This window comes from Alligator mississippiensis, chromosome 7 (genome assembly GCF_030867095.1).
Source record: "Alligator mississippiensis isolate rAllMis1 chromosome 7, rAllMis1, whole genome shotgun sequence".
NCBI classification, from domain to species: Eukaryota; Metazoa; Chordata; order Crocodylia; family Alligatoridae; genus Alligator; species Alligator mississippiensis.
In genome coordinates, this window is record NC_081830.1 from 1,603,427 (window position 1) to 1,621,949 (window position 18,523).

General features: G+C 45.5%; 1 protein-coding gene across 1 annotated transcript in view; it reads left to right on the forward strand.

Moving 5' to 3' along the window:
• Positions 1-18,523, forward strand: part of LOC102576298 (E3 ubiquitin-protein ligase rnf213-alpha-like) — a 114,096-nt gene that overhangs the window by 19,598 nt on the left and 75,975 nt on the right. Inside the window, exons 12-23 of the mRNA XM_059731390.1 lie at positions 1,354-1,540; positions 3,643-3,762; positions 3,852-3,950; positions 5,271-5,399; positions 5,661-5,865; positions 7,571-7,744; positions 9,031-9,183; positions 10,097-10,680; positions 13,173-13,338; positions 15,111-15,328; positions 17,158-17,295; positions 17,540-17,722. Coding sequence (XP_059587373.1) covers positions 1,354-1,540; positions 3,643-3,762; positions 3,852-3,950; positions 5,271-5,399; positions 5,661-5,865; positions 7,571-7,744; positions 9,031-9,183; positions 10,097-10,680; positions 13,173-13,338; positions 15,111-15,328; positions 17,158-17,295; positions 17,540-17,722 — 2,356 coding nt within the window. The remainder of the gene's footprint in view (positions 1-1,353; positions 1,541-3,642; positions 3,763-3,851; positions 3,951-5,270; positions 5,400-5,660; positions 5,866-7,570; positions 7,745-9,030; positions 9,184-10,096; positions 10,681-13,172; positions 13,339-15,110; positions 15,329-17,157; positions 17,296-17,539; positions 17,723-18,523) is intronic.

The window sequence follows — 18,523 nt, forward strand, 5'->3', positions numbered from 1 at the left end:
CCTGCCTCTGGTGAGAGCAGTGTACAAACCCAGGGGCAACAGGCGGTGTGGTCACTTGGTGGTCCTTCAAACTAAGCTCTTACTTTGGGTCTTGAGAAGCTGGCTTACTAAAATTTACTTCTGACACCTACCAAGCATTGTCCATCTCCAACACTTGTCTGACCCCGTTGGTATAATATGGGGGTACTCTACAATCATTAATATCTTATCTTCCCATGAATGTGAAGCAGGGCCAGTTTGTCATTTGCTTATATATAGGAGCAGCCTCTGCTGCTAGAACTGCTTATGCTTTTTGCTCTGCATAGACAAGGGGTCGGCAACCCCCAGCACGCGTGCCCAGCATGGCATGCAAGGCTATTTTGCTTGGCACACCACTGCCAGCCCGGGCTCTGAGCAGCTGCTGCCAGCCACGGAGCCCAGGCTGCTCCCAGCAGGCGGCTGGGAGGCTGCAAACAGCTGCTCTGGGCTCTGGCACATCGGCACACCGGCACCTTCCAAAACATTGTGGTTTTTTCAGCACTCCGGCCAAAAAACGTTGCCTACCCCTGGCTTGGACCATTGTAGAACTGATATCTAGCAGTGGAAACAGGGCCTTGTTCTTTGTTGAGTCTCCTATTCTTAAAGCTAGTTGTTTTACCCCCACCCCAGCATTCATTTCACTGTAAGAACAGTGGATGTCTAGTTTCCAGTTTACATTTTTGGAAACGTGTGTGCTTTCCTGGGCACAATAGGATCAGAAGACAGTATAGGTAGACTTAGCAATCTAGATGGATGCTGTGTATTGCTTCTGCACATGTATAGGGGCATGGGACACTATAGGGAACTTTTTAGGATCAGATGCAGGTGCCCAAAGATGACATTATGAATTTAGGCAACCAAACACAAGTCAGCATTATTTTTTTTCAGCAAGGCTCAGGTAGGATCATGTTCAGTGACTCGGGTGCCTATTAAAAGGCACTTAAGTACCCTTAGAAGCACACTAGGATTTGGAACAAGATGTGCATTTGCCTGAGTCCTCGGAGGTTAGGCATTCCGCTAGGCGTGCTTTACATACACGGACAGGACTGGATCCCCCATGAATTTCAGTAGTGATTACTTCCTTTTAGATGATATAGTAGAGGTCTTCACTTTCTATATGGTAGTATGGTGGTTTGAAAACCCTCGCAGGGAGTGAGAGACCCAGGCTTATTTCCTTAATTGTTAAGAAGGAGTTTAAACCCACATTTTCCAAATCTCAGGAGAATGTTTTAACCATAGATAGGTATAGGCTTGTAGTCCTATATTTCTGCTAGTTTTTTAATGATATGTAAGTTAAGCAAGGCGAGCATTTAGCGCTGTTTGTTTTGTCCTCAGATTTCTATTACAGAAGGAGAAGTCTGTCCTGGAGGCGAAGGAGTTGGAAGATATTCTGCGGGGTGTGGAATTAGTATTCTCGTTGGTTAAAAATTGCTTTCAGAACTCATGGTCTAATGAAGTGATACCAGCACTACAAATTTTAAATGTGTTCTCTTCAACAGAGGACCTATTGAAAAACGAAAAGGTAAAACGAACCTTATGGAAGTCCTTCCGATGGAATTTCTCTAACCCCAACGTTACATTCAGAAAACATTTGTCCTTGTTGGTATCCACACATTTTATCTGTCTTTTCGTGCAGTGTGACATCATGCCAGGGTTTACAGGCTCCACAAAAATACACTGTAGCCCGGCCTCTGCTCAAATTCCCACTTTCTGCTCCTACGTTTGTCAGCTCCATGGATGGATCTCCTTCCTTGGATCTTTTGAACACATTTTACCAATTCTCACAGCAATGGGACACCTGCTTTACCTGTGGCAGGTGTGGTGCCTCCCCCTGTCTCCAAAGTTTGTTGGTTTTTTGCTGCAGCAGGCATGGTCATCCCTGTGCCATGCAGGATGTCTTGGCAGGGAGGAGGAGTAAACAGGGCACCGGGGGTGGCTCCTCGGGAGCCTGCATCCAGGGCTGTTGCAGCTGGTATGCAGCAAACCCCCTCCCCTTTGGCAGCAGCTGACTCCGGCACCGCTACAGCACTAACAGCTGCTGCTTGCGTGAGGAGAGTTGGTACAGGTAAAATCCCATCCCCATTCCCACCCGGTGCTTGTCAGTGGTCTGCATTATTGCCCCCTCCTGCCACCCCCCAGGCACTGAAGGAACTCCCTATGTCCCCGCCACGTGGGCTGCTATAAAGGTCAGACAACCAGAAATCCCCAGCGCTGTCCTTGCCCTTTGAGCAAGTCACATTGCTGCCCTGTGGCCTCGATTTATCCATCTGCAAAATGGGCTTTATTTTGACATCCTTTATACAGTTCCCTTAAGTCTTCATAACTAGGTTAAAGAAATCAGGTGAAAGGGAATTTAAAGTCTTTTTCTTTAAATGGTGAAACAGCAATATCCAAACACAGAATCTGAACCCAGATCAGTATTAGAAATGTTTGCAGATTAACAAAAACACCCTAACCCCCCGCCCGCCCCCATGCAAACATGAAAAATACATAAAAATGAGCATAGCTTAATCCTGGCTGTAAACAGACATAAAACATGTCACACCGAGTCATGGCTACCCAGGTCTGGGGGTCATGCGCCCCCAGGGGAGGACAAAGAGCAATGGCCGTAAACTGTTAGAGGATGGTTTCTGGTTGGATGCAAGGAAGAATGTTTTGGGGGGGTTTGGGGGTTTTTTTGAGGGTTTTTTTTACGGTAAGGGTGACCAGAATCTGGACTAACCTTCCCAAGGAGGCGGTGCAGTCCCCAGCCTGGGAAGTCTTCAGAAGGAAATTGGGCAGACACTTTACTGGGATCATTTGATCTCAGCAGTATTCCTGCCCAGAGCAGGGGGGTTGGACTTGATCTTTCAAGGTCCCTTCCAGCCCTTTGTTTCTATGATGTGTGGCTGTATGACAGAGAGAGAAGTGAATATGCCCCATTATTTGGCACTGATGAGGCCACATCTAGATGCCACATCCAGTTTTGGGCCCCCCCACTACAGAAAGGATGGAAACAAATTGTAGAGAGTTCAGTGGCGGGCAAATGACTTCTGAGGAGAGGGTGAGGGAACTGGGCTTATTTATCTGCAGAAGTGAAGCCTGAGGGGGATTGAATATTGATAATGATATGAATATTAATAATGAAGGGTGGTTCCAAAGAGGATGGATCTGGGCAATTCTCAGAGGTGGCAGGTGACAGAACCAGGAGCAATGGTGTGAATGTGAAAACTGCCTCCAAATCCTCATTACAGCTCTGATGCACAGATGATGCATTCGTCATTTGGACTGGTAACCATTTTTAAAAGCTGTTTTTCAAGGCGTCTCGAAAAGAGATTGGTTTTGGGGGCCTTTTCCCCCATGGTTTGGAGAAACTTTAGTTTCTAAAGCACAATACGGCAGCCATAAGAAAAAAAAAAAGAAAAGAATCCTGTTGGCCAATTAGTGGCAATTTGGCTCAACTTCATTTCTCCAGCAACATACTTTTCAGTGTTTTACAGCGCTGTTTAAGCTACTGAGTCCTAGCCAGTGTTGGGATGCAGTCTTGACTGTGGCGAGATTCTTTTCCTGGTTTGAATTTGCACCTAGACAAGCGAAGAAACCCCACTGCTCCTTTCTTATGATTCACTCTGTTGTATTTTCAAGGCATTTAAAAACTTAAGAGGAACTGATAGATGCAAGAACTTTGAGAAATGTGCAAAAGAGTGGGTCGAAAAGGCATTCCCCAAGCCACAAAAGAAAAGCCACTTTCTAAAAGGCATTGATGTGAGTATAAAAAGCAGGTATGCTGCAAGTAATTCTAGTTTCTAGTCTAATTAAGAGACAGTCAACTCATGAGTTTGTTCTGCTCCTAGAAATGGCAACAGCTTTTTTCAGTGAGACTGTTTTGTGACGAATGGACAACACAGTGGCAAGAACTTATTCACCTTTCTTATAGCGAGTGGATAAAAAAGGTGAGTTTATTACCTGGAATGCTTCCCGCTCCCCTGCCCTTTTTACCTTCTGCAGTAGGATCCCAGCTGTTTTCATGAGCGCTGAGTTTTCCTCTGAGCTTCTTCTTTTTGGTGGTGGTAGCACAAAGATGTCCCGGTCGTGGACAGGTGAGCATGCACAAGGTGACGGTGAGATGGTTATAAACAGTCTCATAGCTTTCTAGCTAGGCTCTTTTCTGCTCTGCAAGGAGCAGACACCTCTTAGTGTCCTGCGACAGGGCATTGTTACACATGCATGTCACAGTCAAGTGTCGGTGGTTGTCCTGCCTCCACCATGGCAGTATGGGCCTCATCTGCGGCTTATTTGACTGGGCAACTCCTCCCTGTCCTGCATTTTTATTTACGTCCACTACCCCATATGCCGTCATTTATGCCTAGACAAAGCGAGGTTAAGTTGTTATTGTCATTGTCAGTGGACACATGGACACAAGTGCTTTAATGCTTAGTAGCCTATTGTACCACGCATTAAAGCGGCACGTAAAAAATCACGCTAATCCACTAATGCACAGTAAAATAGGCTAGTGCGCATTAAGCGTCAGCTAAAAAAAGCACACTTGCGCTGCCGCACATTAGCGTAGCCTAATGCACATTTATATAGTACCTCATACTGGAGGGCATTTTTACATGTGCTCTAGGAGGCATGGGGGTGTGCTTTAATTAGTGAGCCACACTAATTAAAAGCACCCAAGCATCATGTGTATCAGAATCCCTGTGCTGAAAAATGGCAGTGGGATGGTTTGAACTACAGCTCATTGAATGACCTTTAGTTTAAAGCACCACATCACCATTTTTCAGCATGGGGACACTGATACATGGGATGCTTGCGTCTCGAGCGCGGTAATTTCCTTGCTCCAGCGGACTCAATTAATCGTGTCTGCTCTGATGCACTGGTGCATTGTAGTGGGCTCCCTGCATGTGTATAAGAACCTGGAGGTACTAAATTTAATGCATGTTAGGAAAAGCTCATTAATGCACATGTAGACATGCCCAGGGGCCTGGAACCATTTGCACCCTCTTGGCAAATAGGAGTGAATGGCAATGGGTATTACCAGGCGGGAAAGAATAAGGTCCATGGAAATTATAGATCTGATCTGCCACCCTGTCTTTAGCCTCAGACGTGGAAATAAAGGCAGGTCAGGTGCACCATTGGTGTAAGCTGGTGTAGCTCCAACACCACAGCTCAGATTTATACAGCTGGGCAAATTGACTTTTGAGAGCTTTAAGAAATGTTTTCCTGAAAGCAAAAGAGCAGTTAAAAAAGCAAGTATCTTCTTCTTTTAGATAGAGCATGAAGACCTGTTTAGCTATTACAAGGCTTTCCTTGACACTGAAAAGTATCAAGATAGAGATCTGGCATCTTCCCTTTTGGAGCATATCCTTCAAAATATCGAAAAGATGCCAAAAACCAAGGTACGTTGATTCTGTATAGCATCTGTGTGACCCTCACTGGGCAGAAGGGCTGGACACCAGCAATTCCTGAACTGCTCGTTACTTTGCAATGCTGTATGGATTCATTCACTATATTTATTCAAGCTTTGCATTGATTTAGGCTTTTGTTGGCAATATTGTTCATATTATATAGATGGCTCGAGTAATAAGTGATGTATGGATATTGTAAAGTGGTGCATATAAAGTCTCTCTACCTGTGCATGGACAAAATACTTTTTGTAGGTAACGGGTCTGCAACACATCATTCGCAATTTCTCAAGAATGAAGACATCAGTTGTTGAAAAAATACTATCTGCTGTCATTGAAAGCATGTGGACAGAAGACCTGAGATTGATAACGGAGCCTACACGTTTTGAAGAGGAGACGGGGAATGTTATTGTATGGCTACTTGAGTCCTCTTTGGGCCAGGATATTATTTCAACTATCCGTAAGTTTCCAGATGGACGTTTTGTGCCGGTGACATCCAAACCAGCTAAATTTGTTGGCAACATAATTTAATCCAAGTTGTGGGGAGAAAGTGAAGTCCCACCAGAAACCCAATTGCATTTTTACACATATAAATTAGGGCTGTGCGAAACGGGCCCTATTCGATTCAGATTTGGATTTGGCCCAACTCGGGGACAATGATTCGGGGAGTCGGATGACTCTATTTCTGGGTCTGCCAGGGAGCACACTGGGCCCCCTGCACCCCCTGGCTCAGCGATTGGCCACGGGGAGACCCCGGCTGCCCCCCAGACCCAGAAGGCACCAGTTGCCGAGCCAGGGGGGCGCAGAGAGGCCCCTCCTGCGTGCTCCCCAGTGGACCATAAGTGTTTCTGGTCCACTTCTGGGTCTGCTGCCAAGCGCACTGGGGAGACCACCCGCGTTGCTGCAGCTCAACATTCACCGCTGCCTGCTACCTAGAGGTATGTAGAAAGAGCATTTAAAGCTGTGTCTACATCCAAATCTCCGAATCTGTCTGAATCGAATCAGAGAGATTAAAGGGTCCTCTGATTCGATTCAGATTTGGAGATTCGGCCACTGAATCAGGCTGAATCTCTGCCAAATAGAATCAGGGACCGAAGCTTCGCACAGCCCTAATATAAATACCTATGAAAATGTGTTTGTGAGACCATCCTATTCGCCAAGATATTGAAGTGGACAAAGATGTAGATGGCTTTCTCCCTTCCACCTCCTTTCGCTAAATGATCCCAACAAGTGACTTATGAGTGACGTTCAGTACCTTTTTTTTTTCTTCAGTTAAATGTTTTCTTTGCTGACAAATGGTGATAAAATCTGGCTATTTTTTTTTTTGGCTTTGTTTTTGAGTTTATGGTAAATTAGCTCCTCGTATCAATGGGTGTGTCTACATGAGATGCTTTACTGCACAGTAGAGCTAACTGCTGTGTAGCAAGCATTACTGTCTGCTGACTCTTACTGTGCAGTAACTTCCTCTACTCAGCAATTAATTTGGTACTTGCACATGCAAGTAGCAAATGAACTGCCAAGTAATTGCTGCACAGTACAGCATATATAGACAGCCGACTGGGAGCAAATTTTCTCCTGGGCAGCAGGGGGTAGGAAATTGCTCCCTGCCCTGGGGAGCTGTCTGCTGCTGGGGTGGGCTCTGCCCCTGGAAACCAGGCAGGGACAATGCCCCCCTGCCCTAGCAGTAAGGAGTGATTGCAGAGAGGGGCTTGGGAGCAACCTGCATGGAGAGAGTTCCCTGCCCAGCCTGGAGCTGGCTGGACCTGCTTCAGACCAGGACTGTTCCCAGCCAGCCCCAGGCCATGGGGAAGTCTGCGTGTGCATCCATTTCAGACAGTGCCCAGCCAGAGCCAGGGTGCGCATATAGACTTCCCCGTGCAGCCTGGGGCTGCCTGGGAATTGTCCCAGTCACGGGCAGTCCCAGCCCCGCAGATTTTTCCCAGCCCCGTGGCCCCAGTGGGGCAATCAAAGCATGTGGCTTGGAAAGATCTGTGGGGCAGGGGTAGTTCCCAGCTCTCTGCCCTGATCCACCGGGTGGGAGAAAATCTCCTCCCAAATGCACGCACGTGTAGATGCCTGCCCAGGGTGGGTTTACTCCAGAGCAGTTTGTTCCAGAAATGCTACCGGTGGGTGTCCCTTACTGTGTTTTATGTCTTTTTTTACAGACCAACCAAAGCGTCCAATTTGTATCAATGAAAAAGCACAAGAATTGCTTTCTAAAGTGTTGAAGCTGCTCTCCTTTGTGGGTGACAGTTTATTTTTGGGAGACATCCCCTGCAGTGTGCTGCGGGGCCTTCTAAAGCACAAGCAGGGATTTATAACAATGCTGTGCACCATTGGTAAGTTATGTACTTTTCTCCAGGAGTGACATCAAGTAAATTTGATCTTTTTTTTAGCATAGGCAAGAGGGAAAAGGAAAAAAAGTGCCTACAAAGTGTCATCTCAGCTTTCATGGAGCATAAACCCATTGACTAAGAATAAATGTAATACATGAAGAAGGTGTCTTAAAAGATGTGTTGTAGAAATTGCAAACAGTTATATTAAACGTGGAGAACTGAATTACAATAGTGAAATACACCCTTCCTACTGAGCATCTATTTGAATTACATTGTCAGTTTTATAAGCATTTGTAATATTCATCTTTGACAATTTATGCTCTCCGTAAGAATTTAAGCAGTGCCATAATGGGTCAGATTAAAGGAAGGGTCCTCATAGCCCAGTATGCTTTCTCTGACAACGGTAGGGATGGATGCTACCGAGGGAGAGCATGAAACAAGGTAATCTCTAAAGTGATTTATGCAGTATTTCCCTGGCATCCACCAGTTATTGGTTTAGGGCTTTTTTACACGTGCTTTCAGAGCTGCTCCAATTCATGTGTATTCGGTGTTCTGCACTTCAAAATGGTGGTGATAATTTTATCCTTTCCACAAGGTAAAATGAAATGAAATAAAACTATCACCTAGACCTAGCCTAATGTCAGAAGATGAAAGGAACGATGAAAGTTTAATTAAAGCTTATTAAATTAATTAAAGCTTATTACATTTATTAAAGCTTAATAAATGCTTATTAAAGCTTTAGTTAAAACACCCCTGCCACTATTTTGAAGCACGGGGATGGTGAATACACGTGCCACGGAGGCTGCTGGAGCATGTGGATTAGCACGCTCCAGCAGACTCGATTAATTGAGTCTGCTCGTGTGTGCTAATTAGCGCGCATCAGAGCAGACATCCGGCATGTGTGTAAGTGCCCTTAGAGATGCCAGAGGAAATGTTTTTCACCATTCTGTACAGTAGCCATTAATACGTTTGTCATCTGTAAATTTATCCGGTCTCTTTTTGCACGTGGGTGTGCTACGTGCCTCCACAATCTCCCGTGGCAAGTTCATTTCACATTATATAAAAACCCCTCTGAATATAAGAGCTTTATTGCTAGGTGCCATTTGCAATATCTTTTCTATGTTTTATTTAAAAAAAAAAAAAAAGTGCTAGGGGGACAAGGCACTTTGCCAAGCTCAGTCTGTAGAAGAAGCTCTGCCCACCCGTCACAGACCAATTGCCCCAAGCTGTCTGCAGGAATAAGGAGACAGCACTGCCTTGGTTACTCTCTGGCACTTCCTCCCTTTCAGATAAATCACCTAAAAAGTCAGAATGTTTTACTCATCAGAATATAACTCACGTGCTTGATATCAGAGAACAAGAGCTCAAGCAACTGGAAGAGCAGAAAAAACAAAAGTGTGCATTTATAAAAATGTGCAACTCCATCTCGGCGGTCATAAAAGGTATTGTCCAGTCCTGTTCTTCTGCTGTTCATCATAATCAAGTTATTGGTTATTAATGGGCGAGGCTCTGTGCCCTAGCAGACGGCAACACTAGGAAGAGGTAGAGGATCCTGTTGAAAGCAAGCTGGATATGATTTTCCAGTGTGGCTGACAGTGTGAAGATGATCCTAGGAAGTATCAATAGGGGAATCCCGAAGAAGAGAAGAGTTAGCCTCACCTCTGTATAAAACAGTAGTGAGACTATTACCGGATAGTCTGTCCTGGCTCAGCACCCATGCTTCAAAACAGATCTTCAGAAATTAGAAAGGAGTTCAGAAAAGAACCGCTGGACTAACTTAGTCTGTCACAGGAAGAGACTAAAGGTGCTCAGTCTCTGTGGTTTGTTTAAGAGAAAGCTAAGAGATTATGTGATCATGATCTATACGTGAGTGTTTGGAAAGGTATTTCTCAGAGAGGAGTGCATTTTATCCTAGCAGGCAAGATGAGATCTAGAAAGTGGAAGCTGAATAGAGACAGGTCCAGAAGGTAAATAGGGAGCCAGTGTTTAAGGACTGGAATTACCCATTGGCACAAGTCCCATAGGGATGGCAAGGCTTTTCTAAGCGATTCAAAGAAGAGAGTAGAAAAGAAGCAGTTAAACAGCTTGAAAAGTGACAGCTCCCTAGATTTGTAGATGGGAAAGCTGTCTCTAAAAGCCTTGCTCCAGTCCAGCCAGCAGCTGTTGGATAGATAGATCCAGGGATCTCTGGCAAATTCTCAGGCATGAGTTAAAAAGGAGACCCTATGGGGATAGTCAGATGCTGCTTCCTCCCATTTAAGACTAGGTTGAGAATTTTATTTTTCATCTGATTGAAAGTTCACTTTCAGATGCAAGTCTAGTTGTTACTAAATCTATAATTCCCCCCCTGTTTAGTTGATCTGGATGGCATGACACAAAGCACTGATGAAAAGCAAAGCATCAGAAATCAGATGTCGGTGAAGACATTCTCTATCGAGGAAGAGATAAAACGTGCAGACACAGAACCACCCGCACTTGCTAAATATGATGGTATGGTTAGAAAAGTCTATACGCTAAAGGAAAGCCAGTGCTTTCCAAAACTGTGGAAGCTGAAAGCAGAACAAGCCAAAGGCAAATTCCCAGGGGAAGCAATTCTGTCCCTGGATGAGGCTCAGGAAAACATTTATAACCCAGCCATGGAGGATTTTGAAAAAACCTATAGGTCCCTTAAAGACTGCTCCATCAATTTTGGCAGCATTAAAAGGCAATTTAAGACGGTGATAAAAGAAAAAGTCCTGCTCAAGAAGGAGTTTGAAATCATGGAGAACAGTATGGGAGAAGCAGGTAGCAAGCGCAGTTGGGTGGAGACTGCAATGGATAAGATTCACAACTACGAGACATTGTCCACAGTGGTGCAGACAGCCCAGATGATCAATGAACTGCGAAGAGAACTGGGCCTGGATGGAGATTTCCAGATCCTTGATGACCTGACCAGATACGTATGTAGGATACTGGAATTGATTCAATTTATGTGGTCTCACTGTATATATTTCATGGTCGACAGCACAGAAATCAAGGCCCAAGGCAGGACAACTTGCAAATCTTACCTTACCATCACATGCTTAAGAGGCATCGAGGAGACAACGTAACTGCAGGTTTTGGCACCTGTGCACAGTAGAAATCCCGTATAGGAGTCCTTGCCTTGTGCTTCTCTTCTCAGTATATTCAGCCTGGCTGCATAGGTGCCCAGGCAGAATCAGTGGGGCATTTAAGTCTGAAAACATCACAGAAAACCCATGGCTAGTGGGTGTTTGACAGAGGAAAAGGAGGGGGAGGATTTGGAAAATCATTCCACCTTGTAGCCAAGTGGTTAGGGCATTTGCTAGGGAAAGGGAGAGCCAGATTTTAGGAGCCCTTATCCAGAAGGGGTCCCATCAAAGTGCTGTAGATACTTGGCTGTGGGCTAGGCATTATCCTCCAGCCCTTTCCTTGAAGCTCCCAGTAGGGGAAGATAGATGGAGTGATAAAAAGGGCAGCTTGGTGAGGTGGATGCTTTCCTGGAAAGGACTCAGACCTCATGGCAGAGGTGGTATCTTTTATTAGACCAACTAGATATATTTTTTTAAAAACGTCTTTATTTACAAGCTTTTGGGCACACTCACGCTTCTTTAGGCATAGGAGAATGCAAGGATGATGACACTTCTCGTAGGTGGCAATGAAAATTCATATTTCATTTCCACTTAGGAGAAATGTCATATTTCTGGGAAATATGGCCCCTGTCTTCCCTGGGGCAAACATGTTCCTACTGGTGTTTGTCTACTTTATCTAATGAATATTAAGTTCAAGTGGCAGAAAAACCCTTAGGAGCAGCAGCTTGAATTCAGAGCTCCCTCCCAGGGCCATCTCTGTCTTATTAAGCTATAATCCTTCTGCCTCCTGGCCCCACATATCTCTCTCCTGGTTTCCTGGTGTGCCAGGTTCGAGAGAAGTGCTGGAGGATGCTCTGAGCACTGGATTGTCCCTGCCCGATGGTTAGAGCAGTTTAAAAAGCTGGAGTGACTGGTTGCGTGAGGGGGTCTACCACCTGGGTCTCTCGCATCTTTGGCAAGTGTCCTAAACACTATCCCCCAAATTGGCCTCGCTTCCCAGGAGCTCCTGTCCTGCAGAGGCCGGAGTCAGGCTGCCCACTCAGGAAGTGCATCTTCCCCTAAGCTTCTCCCCTTCTGGTTACCTGAACTTCTGGCTCTCTGCACCAGGCGCAGGGATTTCTCCTTTGCTCACTAATAAGCCTGCTCCCCTCTGCTGCAGCCAGCCATTCTGCAGATCCAGTCTCAACTTATCCGACTGCCCCTTTGTGGCTTATTGCTGGGCAGCTCACCCCAGGGTAGCCACTGTGTTTGGTACTTCCTAGCCCTGCTGCCTCTAGGCTTCCTTCTTGTAGCCGCTGCATGCACTAGATTGCAGGTCTTGCCCTGTTGCACTTTTCCTCTCAAAGAAGCAGGAGCCCTTGTTTTCTTTTGCAAACATTCATGCGGGTGGCAAAAGACACAGGTCCAATACCCTCTTCTTCCTGGAGGAGTCCACACCTACATTTCCCACTTCTCAGGATGGCCCCCAATGCTTGGTGTCCACACACAATACTAAACCAGTTCACAGCGGCCCTTTTCAAAATAGCACTCGATTCTCCTGGTGTGCTTTTGAACTGTTCCAGAAAGTTTTCAGCTTGTTCGATAGGTTTGTATGCCTGTCTGCTTCAGTCTAAGCGTTATGTGTGTCCATGCCCTGACCTTGTTCGGTTCAGCGGTTGAACATACAGATGATGAGGATGACGATGAAGCACGGGCGTGATAGGATCGCAGACTAGGTTGGCTGCACAAATACAGAAGAATGAGCTGGCCGTGCCCCAAAGAGCGCTCCGTCCAAGTATCGTATAGGAAACAACAGCTGAATTGCTGGCATTTTTTGTACTGGCTTGCTTATTTGGTAACACTTCACTTTTTGAGCCAGTTTGCCCAAAACGTGCATTAAAATAACAGGAGTGAAAAAGAGGGTATGGACCAATGCAAGTTTGGAGCTGTTACAGAAGGGGAACATTTCAGAAGGGCAATGCCTGTTATAGTCTAATTGTTGTTTGTGGACAGGTTGGGGGGTCAGATAAATTGCTTCCACTTTGACACTGCATTCATGTGCCCATACCCAGAACAGGTGTTATTAATTTAACCACTCTGTTTTAGGGTATGCGACTAAAATCTTAACTGATTTTGGCTAAAAAAAATGATATATTTGTATTCTGAAAGAAGAACCCGCATACAGCCTGGCACAAACAGGAGGGATGGACTTAAGAGTAAAATCAACACGGGTCTGTCTTTTGACAACCCCTTTGGAAATCCTCCAGAGTGGCAGGGGAGATTTAGCTCTGGATGTTTATTAAATAACTGCTTATCTCATTTATTTGCTGAGAAACCCACTTCTTGCTGCCATATTTTAACAGAATGAAGAAGACTTCAAGAACAAAAGACTTGATTACATAACCGATGATGTCATGAAGGTGAAAAAGACTTTGAGTGACTTGTCACCAAATGTACTGGACTTCTTGAAAGAACTCCTTGAATGTTCCAAAAAATCCTTTGTCTCTTGGGTCAAAGCTATAATAAAAGGTGAGCTACGTAGAAGCGTCAATAGACAGAGCACTGTAGGAATTTCGGACTAGCAGCATAGAGCCAAGTTTCCTGCTCTCCTAAGTTGCATTAATCTTCCTTGAACATGGATGACCAGAATTGTACATAGTTTTCCAGATGGGGTTTTACTAGTCCTATATACAGTGGCACCAATGCTGCCCTGCCTCTTCTGGAAACACTGTGCTTACTATACCGAAGGCATGCATTTCCCTTTTTCACTACCATGTCAAATTGGGGGTTCAGAGTCACCCTACAAATGACAAATAGACCCAGCTCTTTCTCCTCATTTGCTGTTTACAAAAGAGAAACTCACAGCATCTAGCAGAAGATCTTGTTCGTTTGTAAGTGTGAGATCTTAGAATTAGAGAAAACTAAGGTTGGGCGGTAGGGCTGCGCGAAGTTTTGGGTGGTGATTCGATTCGGAGGAGATTCGGCCTGATTCGGTGGCCGAATCTCCGAATCCGAATCGAATCAGGGGACCAATTAAAAGGTCTGAATCGATTCGAAGCTCTCTGAATCTTCGGAAAAGATTCGGAGAGCTTTGATGATTCGGGCAGTCCCCGGTGGCTGCAGCAGGGAGCTCCAGCTGGACTCCAAGCTGGTAAGGAGGGGGAGCGGGGAGGGGACTTGGGGGACCCCTGCCAGCCCCCATCCTTTCCCTGCTCTCCCAGCCCCTCTGACCCCCACAGCAGCCGAATCTCTGAATCAGATTCGACCGAATCGAATCAGGACAGTGATTTGAATCACTGAATCAAAACACTGTCCCCTGAATCGGCCGAGTCCAAATCTGTAGTGAATACTAGCCGCTTTGCACAGGCCTGGAGGACTGCACACTGGCTTACATGTGGGCAGCCTTGGCATCCCCAGGGGAAGAAGTCCTGCCAGGGCTCTGGCCACGCTGATAGGCAATGCCCCCTTCAAGAGTCAGGTCACGGGCAGCCCCAGTGGCACCATTGGCAGAAACCATACCACTGTGGCCAGAGCTCTGGTTATACCGGAGGGGCTTCCAGTGGTGGCAGCCAGTACCCCCTGACATTGCCAGGGTACAGGCAGCCCCAACACAGTGCAGGTGGGAGCCCCATCCCCGTGGCTAGAGAATGGGCTGTGGCCATGAAGGCAGGGTTTTTCACAGTGGCAGCCAGTGACCCAGCAACACTGGTGTGGTCCCTTTACGCTGCAGTCCCTCTGCCACTGGCTAGTCTTGTCTCAGAGACTCCACTAATTCCCTTAATTAATGCGAGTCAATGCCCCCTGGGGCTGCACAGTCTTAAGATCCACATTGCAAATGAAGCTCAGCGGAAAATTAAAAACAAAAAGTTCCCTGTATATTCGGGCTTCCCTTTGCAGTCTACAACCTTTTAACCCTTTTAACCTTCCCCGCTGCTGTGTTTGATGGACAGCACTCTCCTCCAAGCTCACTGAGCATCTCCGTCTCAGACCCTGTTCCCAGGGAATAGCATCTTCACCCCTATCCAGGTTCACCTAACTCTGGGGCGAGCTCCCTCCTCAGCATCGTCGCCACGCTTGCAGGTAAGCTCCAGCATGGACCACACTTCCCCTCTTCAGAGGTGCTGCCAGCCTCTTCACACCCATCTATGCGGGTGTGCAACCATTAAGGATTTCTCACTTTTAGGAGAGGTGTCACAATTATAAACAGACTCTTTGTCTAACTTTTTGGTTCACGTTAACTCAGAATAGTTTAATTTCTGGATTGCTTATCACGTCTGTAACCGGATTTTTCTTTCTTTCAGACAGAACAGAACTTCCTACGTTTGTGGACCTGGCATCTATTTCTGCAGGAGAAGATAACATGGACTTCGATAAAGTGCAGTTCTTCCACAAGGCTATCTCTGTCTCTGGGCCCATCATTTTTGACTTGAACTCTACATCAGGTTTTGAAGACTTCTGCGCAGCTTTACAGCCCATCAAAGAAGCTATAGTAGATGATAATGTACTTCCAGAGAAGCTAGTACGTTTTGCTATGATTTTCTCTGCCAAGCAAACATTTTAGATACTGTGCCACTTGATAGTCAGTGGTATTCTGCAGGAGGTGACTTCAAGGCATCGGGTAAAGTTTTCATAAATGACTAAGAGGATTAGGACTCCCAAGTTTCTTTCAAAAGTCAATGAAATGTAAGATCCTATGTAGAGCTGAGTGAATAATTCTGCATAATTTTTTACCAAAACAATGCTATTTGAGATCAACCCAAATCACTTGCGAATTGGTACTAATGCATATCAGCCAAAAGAAATTTTTAAACAGTAAAAATATTTCACTCAAATGTTTACAAAACAAGTATTTCCATTTTTCATTTAATTTTTTTCTGAAAAAAAATGAACATTAAACAAAAGGTCAAACTCAAATGCTTTTTTTTTTTTTTAATCTTGATGATCCATTTTGGGTTGGCTCCAAATATGAAAACAAAAACACCCAAACTTTCCATTAAACCAGCAAAATGAAATATGAGCTATTCACCTCAGGTCTCCTGCTCAATTCTTAGTTGTCTTTTGAAAGTGGCACTTAAGTTGGTGATGCCGTTTTTAAAATACCAGTCTTGTTCTATGGCCCATGTTTGTACTAGGGTCGTGATTTCTGTGAGGGATGTGTTTTTAACCCAGATAGTTAAGTTGATGCAGTCCTGAGTGTAGAAATGCCCATACTGGTGTAAAAGTCCTTGGAGTTTTTTAGGACTCAGCTAGACAAAGCCTAAGATTGGAATAGTGTATTGCCCTTCCCAGATATGAAGAACGGCGGGAGGGCCAGTGCATTTAGATTGATACAACTGGGTGCAGCTATGCGTGCAATGAATTCAAAGCAATAAAGTCTGGAGAAAACTACTCCTGGGTGCAGCATCTACATGTGCACCCAGGACAACAGCAATTTGAGCTGGGATGGAGCAGGTGACACTCGGCCCAGGCTGAGAGGGGTCATGGGCGTCAGCTGTGGGTGGTGGTATCCGGTGGCAGAGGGGCTGGCTGGGGCAAGCGGGCGCTGAAAGTGCAGAGCCATGTGAGAAGGCAGCAGGCAGGAGTTTGGCCCAATTTACACCCACAGTCAGCTTCTGTGTGTGTGTTTAATCACAGTTAACTACGCCAGTATAAGATAGCACTCTCCCCAACAGTACTATCCTACTGCGGCGTGAATTAGTTTACTGTGGCCTAATAGCATTGCATGTGTAGATGGCGATGCTTTATGCCGCAGCTAATTAGTCGACTCCACAGCAAGCTGCACGTGTAGATGTGGCCACTGAGTCCTTACTGGTTGGCTTATAGTTTAATTTTTTTGTTTGCGATTAGTACTTATAACTGCAGTTTTGGGCTGTTCTTCAATGGAGAGGTAAGCTGATGTGCAGGAAGGATGGGGATGAAATAAAATTACATCCGTGTCTTTTCCAGTCCAGTACACAGATATTTGAGTCACAGACTCATAGAAAATGAGGGCTGGAAGAGACCTTAGGAGGTCACATCTAGTCCAGCCCCCTGCTCCAAGCAGGACCAGCCCCAACTCCATCATCCCAGCCAAAGCTTTGTCTAGCTGGGTCTTAAAAGCCTCCAAGGACGGAGAGTCCACCATCTATTTCACAGTCCTTGTGATCCTCAGCCTTCCCACCTCTAATAGGGGCAGGAGGATCATTCTTTCTATCAATTGGGCTGATAGGATATATCTACAAATGTCTCCGAGGAGAGTGAGCACAGCTGTGTTTGGGGTTTCATGGGTGTCTGGGCAAGCAAATGCTTTTAAGGTGTCAGCTACTTTCTTCTACTTCTGAAGCAGCAACCTAATTTTGTTTTTTCTAGCGGGTTTCCTGTCTGAACAAAGAATGGCTGCAAATGGTCCATGACTGCCATGGGTCTGTAGAGCGCTCCTCTCTGTCTCAAGCTAGAGCCATCAATAGCAAAGGGATTTTTATCATCTCTGCACCTCAGAAACTTAAGGTAAATGCTGCGTGGAAGCAGATATGAGATCTTCTCTTTTTCAAGTGATTTTGGGATTCTCAAACAATGTCAAAGTTGCCCCCTTGCCCCCCTTGTCTATATGTTTTTTCTCCTTTTACTTTCTCACACTTGGAAATGTGAATAGGTTGGTAAGAGCAGACCCCTTGCAGAATAAGGGATTTTGTCATGTTTTGTATTGCACAACGGCATGGCCGTTTTAATCCTCTTTTTCTCTGTTTTCCAGCCTTCTCTTGATGATTGTATTTCACTGGAACTGCCAGAGGATGACGCCAAAAGTGCTCCCCAGCAAGACGCTACAGCCAAGAAGGCGTATAGCCTTGCTCAGCTCACAGAATTGCAGAACAAGCTCATGCTGATAGCCACAAAGGTTGAACAGGGGCAAGAGGAGGCGAAACGGTTCTTAGAGGTAAGTGTAGATGCCCTGCCTTTGTTGGAAAATGTGGTTTTTCTCATTCTTTAATTTTTTGCTGCCTTTTGAGGGGAGCTGCATTTCCCCAGCATGGCACCCTCTCAAAGAAAAACAATTTCATCGGTGGATGAGAGTGTGTTACTAATTTGCTATGCTGTAAAGCATCACAGGCTGCATGTACAATGCTATTAAAGTTCAGCAAACTAATTTTTGCCACAGTAAAATAGTACTGTCCCTGGGATTATAATCCCAGTCTCTTCTTGCACCAAGCTGCCTGACAGTCAGCTGTGGGCTTCTGCTTTCCAGCACTGGGTGACCCAGCTTAGGCTGCCTGATACAGGTTTAAAATCCCCAGTGGGGGAGGCCCTTTGGCTTCCTCCCACCCAGCCTCTGCCTGGGCTAATGATCAGCTGACTGTCAGCCACTGGCCACACATTAAGTGGTAAGGTGCCATACAAACAAGCCATAGAAACGGTCCACATTATATGTGGAACATTTTTATGCCTTGTTCTCTATTTTATGGTGCACCTGTGCACCCCATTTTCTATTTAAGCCACAATTAGCACATTCGTCATGGCATAATTATGACGTCAAGGGGGCATTAGTCACACCAAGCAAGGGAAGCCTAAGTACTAGTACCTAGTCTGAGGATTGTTTTTTTTTTTCTTCTCTACTTCTTTTTTTAATCCAATGACTTTCTAATGGCAAATGCATAAACAGTTTCGAAGTCAAACCTAGGCCTCCATTTTACTGCCTGGCTTCCTAAATCACTAGGGTACAGAATCAGTATCTTCTTCT